The sequence below is a fragment of the Cajanus cajan genome, chromosome 1, assembly GCF_000230855.2.
Source record: "Cajanus cajan strain Asha chromosome 1, NIPB_CcT2T_4, whole genome shotgun sequence".
Taxonomy (NCBI): domain Eukaryota; kingdom Viridiplantae; phylum Streptophyta; class Magnoliopsida; order Fabales; family Fabaceae; genus Cajanus; species Cajanus cajan.
The window spans coordinates 85,417,618-85,428,162 of NC_138517.1; the positions used below are offsets into that span (position 1 = coordinate 85,417,618).

General features: G+C 31.4%; 1 protein-coding gene across 3 annotated transcripts; it reads right to left on the reverse strand.

Moving 5' to 3' along the window:
• Positions 1-495: 495 nt before the first annotated feature.
• LOC109788913 (floral homeotic protein AGAMOUS) lies at positions 496-9,914 on the reverse strand. 3 transcript variants are annotated; one of them, XM_020347778.3, is made up of 9 exons: positions 9,710-9,914; positions 9,117-9,352; positions 4,641-4,722; positions 4,427-4,488; positions 4,170-4,269; positions 3,985-4,026; positions 1,570-1,611; positions 1,292-1,461; positions 496-751 (listed from the first exon to the last, which is right to left on the reverse strand). In XM_020347778.3, exons 2-9 carry the CDS (start codon positions 9,341-9,343, stop codon positions 748-750), a joined length of 729 nt encoding a protein of 242 aa, XP_020203367.1. In that variant the 5' UTR covers positions 9,344-9,352; positions 9,710-9,914; the 3' UTR covers positions 496-747. The 3 variants fall into 3 exon arrangements, with proteins under 3 accessions (XP_020203367.1, XP_082921980.1, XP_082921985.1); XM_083065854.1 differs by lacking the exon at positions 9,710-9,914 and adding an exon at positions 9,535-9,649; XM_083065859.1 differs by lacking the exons at positions 496-751; positions 9,710-9,914 and adding an exon at positions 9,535-9,653 and having other exon boundaries at positions 1,288-1,461.
• Positions 9,915-10,545: the final 631 nt, after the last annotated feature.

The following is a 10,545-nucleotide window of genomic DNA, read 5'->3' on the forward strand; positions in this document are numbered from 1 at the left end:
CATATTTAAAGCAATTTAAATTCACAACTTGACAGAAAGCTTTGCATTTGATGTCAATTTGAAAAAGGATAAAATGTCAAATCAAATGATAGAAGTGGTTACTATATATATATATATAAAGAACCAGATTCATCTAAAAAATCTTATTTCATTTTCCCTACCTCAAAATAAAAGAAAAAGACAAATGAGATGTGGGGATTGCTCTTATGAAATGATAGGTTATTTTGTTTATGTCAGAGTTAGTATTGAAATATTATCAGTTCAATGAATGAATTAATTGTTTTAAGCAAGTAAAATCCTTTTTACTAAATGTATTTTTAAAATATAGAGGATATTTTCCATTTATACAATACCTTTTGGTTTATCTCCAGTTGATACCTCACTAACATGACCTACAACACCAGTAATGACATTTTTAATTATTATTGTTGTTCTTTTGAGAAATAAAATTCGTGAATAGATGTGGAAACCTGTGACATAGAAAGTGAAGAAAGGTTGAAAAACATGCAAGGTGTCTTCTCCATACTCTTAGGACACATACTAACATATCAGTGAGCGTTTCACAATATATAGATACAGAATAGTCTTTAGAAAGTCTACAAAGCCATATTATATAGTAATGATCAGAGGTTGCTTAAATCCCCTACACAGTTTTGCTTAATTACATTACCCTTACCATTCATTTGCTATCATACTAGAAGGCAAACTACAAGTAGCAGAACATCTCAAGTCTCAATGCTAAACACATCATCTGCAAACAAAAAAAGCTCTAGTTAGATTAGTGGTTTGTTAACTTAGTATAATATATTGGTGAATCAGATGTCCATAAAATCATCAGTAGGTAGAAATGCTAAATAAGGTTATGTACATATTAATCAAATAATTATATTATTTTCTCTATTAAAGTATAAACCCAAAATTGAGAAAATAAGTATGTTTGTCATCTATAGAATTGTTATTATGTTAATAATATGTATGCCAACAACTTATTATGACAAGTAATTATTTTTTTCATGTTCTATTTAAACATTTTAAGTTTCAAATTAAATAAATTCAAACACATCATAAAATTGATTGTAGGGCAACTTGTTTTCATCCAAACTTATAGTGGGACAAGTTAGCATCAATGCATAAAACCAATTTATGGAGGCTCACACAATCGCTTCATTCTTCATCTGCCTTTGCTATGAAAATATTAATAACATAAAAGATATATGCAATTTTGTTTAAAGGTGTAATAGCTAGTGATTTAAACGTTATGAGTGTGAAATTGGTAAGGGAAAAAGCTTACACTAATTGAAGGGACATCTGATCTTGACGTGCATACTGATTATTGGGTTGTAATCCAGTGACTTGGAAATAGCCACGAGAGTCAAATTGCTGCTGAGACTGCATAGAGTCATAGTTTGTGTCTCCAGGCAACACACCCATGTTATGGTGGCTCCTTTCACTTTCAGCTATCTACACCACCCCATCAACAAAGCATGGTTAAGTAGACATAATACTACCAAAAAGTTAATGCACTTAGAAACCATGTAAGAAAAAGGACAGAAAGAGGTAGAAGCAAACCTTTGCTCGAAGAAGCTGGTTGTTGTTGTGCAAGTCTATCTCCTGCAATGCACATTTCAGTTATGATACTTTGAAAGCCATAAGAATCAACTTCTTTTGGGGTATGGTTGGTAGTTAGGGCAATATAAGTTGTCCAACTATTTGAGTTTTTTCTTTTTTGAAATAGACTAAAATGTCTAGAAAATTGTTTTGCAAACCAATATGGAAGAGATTATCAAATGGTCGTCAACCACATCATCTCTACATCTCTATAGAATAAGTAATAAAATATTATTATTTTTTTCTTGTAAATTGAAATTTTCAAATGCATATCATATTGAGATTGATTGAAATTATTGATACTTAATAATTTTGGACATTCAAATAATTTTTTCTTATATGGTAATTCTAGACTTCTAAGCCTCAAGTACTTTATTGGAGGGGAATGGGAGAAAAGGAAAGCCATTGAAAAACTTGATATTATCTTCTACCATGTTAGGTAGTTCCGCTTAAGAGAAAGGGAAGCAAGAACCTTTGCCCCAAAATCATGCCTTTCCTTTTCTTTCATTTGTCCTCTTCCCTTACAACAATCTAGGATCTAGGACTCAAATTAACACATCAACTTGGATTCTGTTTTCATATTTGAGTTTGTATATAAGTTATTATCTTCTAATTCCATCATATGGCTATATACCATACTACTAAAATACACTCTTTTTAAACCTTGAGCAATAAAACAAAAATTAATTGCTTCTTCTGTACATTACACCAGCAATGAAAGCACAGAAAAAAAGTGAGGAGAGAAAACATATTTGGAGTCAATTTGAATAACTCCTCATCAGATACTAATATAAGAGAAAAAATAAAATGAGATTAGTAAAAAGGTAAAAATAGTCCAACTTTTTCTATATTAACTTATATATGAAAAAGATAAATGAAGGAGCTTACGAAAAAATTGAGATGTATAAATTGGTTTAACTTAAAAAAGATAAATTTAATTCATTTTACCTTCTATCACGTGACTTGGTATTGTACGAGGCTATTTTCATAGATGTACAATACCAAAATATTGAATGCATCTATTAAATATCAACATAGTTAAATTTCTTTTACAGATATATGAACATATCATTACTAATTAATTAAATGTATCAAGTTTAAATGTCAACAGTATTGTGGAAGAAAGAAGGGGATAACAAATCCGAGATAAATGCAAAGAAGAAAGACTTTATTTTTTCATTTATTTTATCAGAACAATATACCTTATCAGATTCAAAAGATGTAAATGCAAATAGAGTACATGCGTTTTGTTCACAATATTACATCAAATTAGATTTGCTTACGAAATTGATTGTATTGAACTGCATGTGTTGAAATTGATTTATTAAGGCTCAAGAAAATACGTACACACAACTGTATAAATATTTTGTTTGAATCTAATTTCTTAAAATTTAAGAAAGGAGTGAAAATCTCAAATTATATGTTTCTAGTGTGGTTTTTGTAGCTTAGTAAACTACATTGTGTTATAATTATTGTTTTTTTTTTTCTTTTCTGTAATTGTCGTAATCACCACGTGACCTTGGGTTCAACCATAGCCATATAGACCACAGTTACATTTATTTTTATGATGCTAAGGTTAAAAATAAAAAAAATACAAAAAAATTATCTAAGAACTAAATATTCTCAATACACTTAAAAAACAGTTTTCTACTTTTCTTTAGTTTTACACTAAGGGATATAGCCGACTGAAGTCTTACAAATGGCTTAAAGAAAGAGATTTTGTCTCCAAAGTTATACTAAGATCTTCATAAAATAATTAATTAATTAATCATCTGAATAAAGTCATTCCCAAAACCTTCAAATTTAGGTTCCTGTCAAATCGTATGATACATCAAATTAATAGTTGACACAGGTCACATTTTGTTCCTTCCTTTTTTATTTCTTTCTCATTTTGGCAATATGAGTTTGTTCTTTTTCATTTCTCTAAAAATGGAACAACCACATTAGTATTATTCAATGTCTTTTATATATAATGGATCAATATTTAAACTGTACAAAGTATTCATTGGTGGATAGTATTCACTTGATCTAAGCTGTTGATCGAATTTCTCGGTCAGTGTACGTGACTCACATAAAAGTCACAATAATTACAATTGCATGAACTGTTAAGTTTGAACACCTAAAGACATGACCAAAAGGAAACAGAAAAACAAACAGAACGGAGCACAGAAGGAGTTCAATGAGGATAATCCGATAGTCACTTAAATTGTAATATGCTAATTGCTAAGCCACTTAGAACATAATCACATTCTATATTCATATATTATTAACCTTTAAATATCATTGATTCAGCAGGACCAATCAAGTTCCGGTTACTGTTAAAGACAAATATATAAATTTAGAAAACAAAAACATAAAAATAGGAAAAGTATTTACCCTCTTCTGCATGTACTCAATTTCAGCAAATAGCAGCTCGTTCTGATGTTAATGTTTGGAAAGTAGCAGAAGCAAAAATAGAACGAAAAAAATCAGAAAAAGGCAGGTTTATAAGCTAACAATATAAATCATAGCATCTATCCTTTCAAAACTAATAGAAATAAATTTTTCATTACAACACATACCTTTTTTGAACGAATCCTACTAATTCCTTTTTCTAATTTAGTCTCCAAGTTTTTGAGTTCCTTGGCACTCATAGAGCCCAATGACTCACCCATCATTTGCCTGCAATCAATTTAATTATTTTTTTTTTAATCAAGGATGCTGAAATGATACCAATTGCAATCAACAATTGAAACCCTTCATGTTTATTTATTTTTTGAATTCTTGTGATTGAGAAATTTCTTATATTCTAGCGAATAGAAAAGACAATTCAACTTGCCTGTTGTTATTCTGCAGGTTACTAATTTGTGCACGAAGTTTATCTGCTTCTTGCTGGTAAAACTGGAATAAAATAATGCATGGTTATACATGTTAGTTTATGTAATAGAATCACAATGAATATCATTAGGTGCTATAAGATACTGGCAGATTGTCAAATTGATAGATTCAATATTTTTCTCACCCCAAAGAAATATAGAGACATCAAGCAATACCTGAGCATTAACCTCAGAAGCAGATCCAGCACCAGATGAATCTGAACATGCTTTTTTGTACCTCTCAATCGTTGCTTTGACGCTGAAACGATTAATAGTATCATTTAAACTCATGTTCACATTGAAAATTATTAGCAAGCTAAATGGAAAAGCATTTTATAAAGGGTTTGTATGCTGTCTCAATTCCAATAATCATGTAGAAAACATTTAATATTGTTAAATTCATTAGAATGTATCACTCTTGTGGTTACGTATCAACAAAATTACTACTCAGCAATTAGAGTTTCTTTTTTAATTTACTTGGAAAGGGAGTTATTATGTAAAAAATTGCAAGTGAAATGATAAAAAAGAAATAACAAAAAAGGACAAAAAATTGGTTTTGTAATTTTATTAAAATCTTATCAAGATCTAGGTTACTGAGTTGATAGCATTCTTCAAAGTATATATCATCATAAGTTGTACGCCACGAGCTTATGTATAGCCCCAAAAGCATCACAATAGACATGATATGATACAGCCTATTTTCAGCTACTGGCATGCATCTACTTCTCCATTGAATAGGCTTCTCATGAAACATTTCAGGAAGTGGTTAAATATGGTAAGGAACAGTGGAAAGATTGAGAAAAACTGAAAAACAGACCTCAAATTGAACTCTTTTATTAACATTTTAAAAGTAATACCTTTAATTTGAGTGTTTAGTCTCAGAAATTGATAAGATTTTCTTTTTAATTTCTCATGTTTAAACTTATTGTCTATAATTACTTATCTGCATCAGTGGGAATGGCTATTGCCTGTATAAAACCAAAATCAAAAACAGTACACAAAATAGAGCTAAATTGGTGCACTTTCTTTAATTTATATCAACTTATTGATTTGGAACAAATGGTTATATCATAAGTCCGGTCTTAGTTTTTTTTTTTTAACAGTAAAAGAAATTTATTAATCTGGTATAATGGGTACCATAAACCCGTTTACAATAGGAGAAGATATAGAAAACATAAATTGAACATTTAAATTTATTTGTCATCTCCATAAAACCTCCTCCTTCATACCACAAATGCAAAGACCAAAATTGCTACACCATTGTGAGAATGTAAATTGAGAATTCTTCTTAAGTCCGGTCTTAGTTAATAATGTGTCTTGTTAGTTGTTACTATTAACCCTATTATTGGAATGAAAACCAAAAAAAATGGAAACTTGAGATTCCTCCTTCAGACAAAGAAAAGGTACAATAGGAAAATAAAATATCAAATTTTACATTTCAAACTTATTTTCTTAGTAAATCTCTTTATTTTAAATTATGAAAAATCTCCTCTCATTTCTCGGAGAAATTGGGTTACCAATAAGTTCAGTATTTATTAGAAACCCCATAAGAATTATTCAATAACATAAATTGGAGATGTATTTGTAACCAGATAAAATTAAAGTCCTGATGAAAGTATGCTTGCTCTAGCATCTTTCCAGATTCCAATGTTCCATACGCAATAGCATATTGCTCAGAATTAAACATATATAATTGGGAAATGAGATTAATTTAAAACTCCTAATTTTTCTAAAATGTCAAATCAAGTATGATTAATTAATATTTCACATAGTCATGATGTCATATGTACGATTTTGCAACATCAGTGTAAAATAATGTTAACTTTTATAATAAATATTTAAAAGTTATATTAATAGTGTTTTTATTAGTTGATTGTAATGCTTTAAATATAGTTACAATCATAAAGAATATTCAACCTAATCATCAAAGTCGGAGTAAATTCTTGATTATTTACGTCTGATTAAAGAAATCAAAGTCTGGACAAGGGTGTATCAAAGACTTGACCTGAGTATATTGAATCAATTTTACTAAGGAGAATTAAATATAAGCAAAGAAATTGTATGCTAATACTAATTGTGTAAAGAGTTTAGAATTAAACTTTTACGACCTTATTAATTTCATTTACTGTGCTTTATCTTTCACCATTTTTTGACGGTTAGTCGTCAATGCTTCCCAAAGCATGAAACTTTACAGATTTATACAAGGATTAATCCTATTTTATTGTTTTGGACATATAAATAGAAAGAAAAGCATGTAGGAGTGAAGGCGTCATGTCAATCTTATCTTACTATTCAATTCAACATGAAATTAAGCTTAGAAAGAACATTATAGAGATTAATTATCCAGAAAAAAAGTTCCTCTGGTTGAGGGTCAAATCATCCAACTCTCTCAGTTAACTCAACCTTAAACGCAACTCTTTGGAAGCAACGTCAAATGATCTCATTAGTCTGTCATTCCCATCAAAATCTGATTAGATGTGATAAAAATAAAATATTAAAATAATAAAATATTTGGGAACAAAAGAGAATAGGAAAACCATTTTCTCTGATACCTTAATTTCCTCGAGCCACTGATTGGTTGCCTCTGCCACGCTGGCACAGGATCCCACTCTATGATTGGTTCAACTATTTCTAGGGCTATTTTTTTTTCTGCCACTTGGGGTGAACCCATTTCACAGTGGTTAATACTCTAAGCCCCATTCAAATATCCCCCTCGATGAACCCACATAAGACTCAAATATGAAGCGACCCATATGCATAACATAAAAGTACATAACACAAACTACACAAAGTCACAAACTTTTTTAAGAAAATATCTCAAGTGATTAAAAAAATATTATATTTTTCAGTCTTTTCTGTCTGAAAGTCTGTGAACATCACAGCCGTCCATTTCAGCTTCTGCTGTAGCAGCAGCAGCAATAGTTTTACGCTTCCCATTGCATGGAAGAAGCCAAATACTCAGAACTCTCCCATTGGCTATCTCAATTGTCGTACATTGTCTCTGCCACCATTTACCTCACTCACTTCAATCTTTAATTTTTGTGTTCCCCCCCTCCCTCTCTCTCTCTCCTCATTGAGCCTAGGAAACCCTTTTCTGTTTTCTTTCTCAGACCATTACTTTCATAGATATATGTATGCAAGATATTGAGCAAATGCAAATCCCAGTCTGGGGTACCAACAGTGGTGAAATAATATGTTATTATAAGCCAAATGAGTCACTCTTATTGGTTCATCACTTCTTTCACTGTCTTTTGCTGAGTAATGTAAAAGAATTTTTACTCTTCGAATAAATAGGAGAGAAGGGGAAACAAGGGAAAGAGAGAAAACTTTTCCCAGAGAGGGGTGTTTCCACTATAGAAGATAAAACTTAGGGTTCAGATGGAGGAGGGAAAGAGAACCCAGAATGGGAATCATGACATAAACTCTTTTGTCAGAGGGTCAAGAACTGAAAAATCATGTGTGACGTGACCAAAGATTCTTTCAACCAAGCCAAATCCTAGACTAGTCCTTAAAACCCTAACCAGATTCACCAAACCTCATTTCCTAAAAGGAGGGGAAAATCAACCAAACAAATTTGAACTTTGAGACCGTTTTGACAACTTTGGAATTTTGTTTAACCGAAGAGGAAAGAGTTTTAACTCTTATTTCCACTTGATTAAGTGTAATTATCCAAATCATGCTATTGCTAATATAAAACCCTAATTAGGGTTATGTTTGACCTAGGTTTAGATCTAGCACGTGGGTGCAAGTGAGATTTGGGGAAACCTCGGTCCTGTATTTGGACTGGAAAATCTTAATCTGGGTGCGGCCTTTTTTGAGCTGATTTGGTTGTAACGTTTTAAAAAAGAGATTTTTTTGCATAATCTGATATAAACCAGTGTTACAAACCCTAAAATTACTTTCTTTTTTTCCCCCTTGTATATTTATTTCAATTTGACATATTGACAAATTTCTTGAACTTGTACTGTGGTTTGTTGATGTCTAACTGACGTGTTATTAAGGAAGTGTCAAAGAGATGGAAGGATTGGGCTAATTGAAGCATGACAGCTTTTGCTTTAGGCCTTCTTAGCTTAGCCCCATAGATGTGTAAGAGAGAGAAGGTGAGAATAATGGAAGGGGAAAGAGGAAAAAGGAAACAGAAAATTAACAAGAATGGAGAGGGAGTTGGAGGAAGTGGCTGATCTCACAGACCTGCATAACTTCCCAAATCCTTACCTGTTGCTACTTACAACCATAGTGCTTCTATTTCTATCTATTGCACCAGATCTATGTATCCAACAAACCAAAAATTAGGAAAATTATCATAAGCAGAAAAGAAAAGAAAAAGGAAGAGAAAAAAGAACAGAAAAGCTCATAGAAGGAAAAGGCCAAAATAGAAGTAAAGAAAGACAAGTGATCCTTGCTTGCAGGAAACAGAGATAGAAAGAGGAAAAACTCTATCTCAACTGCATCACAAAAATGATTATGTTCTTTGTGCTCAAATCCTTCAAAAGATCTATTTACAGAAGCAAAAATCTAAATCCAAAGCTCCCAAAGAGAAACAAAATTGATCATTTCTAAAATTAACAAAAGCCATGGCTACAAAAACTCAAAAGGACTTGTGAGAAGGGAAGAAAGAAATTAAGAAGAAAACTCATAAAGCTAAGTAAATACCTGTTATTAGCATATTCATAGAGGCGACCACGGCTAGAGAAGACTATTAAAGCAACCTCTGCATCACAAAGCACAGATAACTCATATGCTTTCTTGAGCAACCCATTTCTACGCTTGCAGAAGGTGACTTGGCGATTGGTGGTGTTCTCAATCCTCTTGATCTCAATCTTCCCCCTTCCCATCTTCCTCTGTGGAGAAACTGACATGGATGGGTTTGGAAAAGCCATGTTTGCAACCTGAATCAACTCAAACATAATCAAAATTTTAACTCATAATAGTACACGAGTTCTATCTTCCATGTATAAATAATAAACAATAAGAGTAAAAAAAACATAAACAAATTTTGGTCTTTAGAACTAGTTTTGTCTGATTAGGGAGAATATGAAAAGGAAAGTTGGAATCTCATTACAAATTACACCTCACTGTCCAACATTCACATCATTAGTTGAAAATTTTGATTTGAGCTAGTAACATAGAGTGCAATCTAGTGTTGCCAAATCTGGGTTTGGAGTGAAAAGGTGTTTGATTGAGCCAAAAGAGTTGAAGCACTGAGGATGGATTTCAAATTATGTTTCAATATTTAGCAAACTAACCTGGTGAGGAAACAAAGGGAGAATATAATTAAGGATGCAACAGATGTTTCAGCCCTTGCAAAAAAAAATTTCTTTCTTTCCCTCTTCTCTTCCACTTAGCAGAACAGGAAGGAGATATCAGAAAAATAAAAGCAAAGTGGCCAAGAATTGGGTATTTATAAAGTGAAAAAACGACCTTTCATCCATCGTGGTTTATGCATCAGAAACTATACTCATCTGCCATCTTTATATTTTATTTACTTTTCTTTGTCCTTTTCCTTTTTCTATATTTTTTTATCCCTCTACCCCCACTGGTTTACTGGTGATGAATCAAATAGGAAGGATAAACATGGAATAACATTTAGAATTAAGCTTCATTAAGTTTAAATGGAAAAGAAAATAAGAAAATCAGGATCGAAGTAGGGCATATAAGAGAGAGACAGAGACGAAGTTCTGATAACGATATTAATGGGTGAAAAGGACATTGGGCTAAGATGTAAGTAAAATATATACCAAACGTCAATGAGAGAAAATAAAGTTTTATGTACAGATTAATAAAAAATATATATATATTTATATAGAAAGAGAGATAATATTTTTTTTACCCTAAAAGTAAAATGAATAAACACTATCATACAAGTATATACAAATGATAATATTACGTTTAATTTGTTTTAATTTGAATCATCTATTTCAGTTACAAAGTTGAGATTGGTTCCTTTTGCGTTTTCATTTCTCACTTGAAATGCCTATATGGTTGGCAACTACTTGGACAGTGTGGAGGACAAGGAATCGTTACAGGTTCAATGATAATAGCTTCTCTTTTGAAAGATTGGTGAACGAGATTCAGGTTTACA

Excerpts from the sequence above, each read along its gene's own strand:
- LOC109788913 (XM_083065854.1), bottom strand. Across the intron at positions 4,723-9,116 it reads TATGAATATGCTAATAACAG|CGTCAAAGCAACGATTGAGA; the intron begins GTATTTACTTAG and ends TAATCGTTTCAG. Across the intron at positions 1,612-3,984 it reads TTGAGTACATGCAGAAGAGG|GAGATAGACTTGCACAACAA; the intron begins GTAAATACTTTT and ends TGTGCATTGCAG.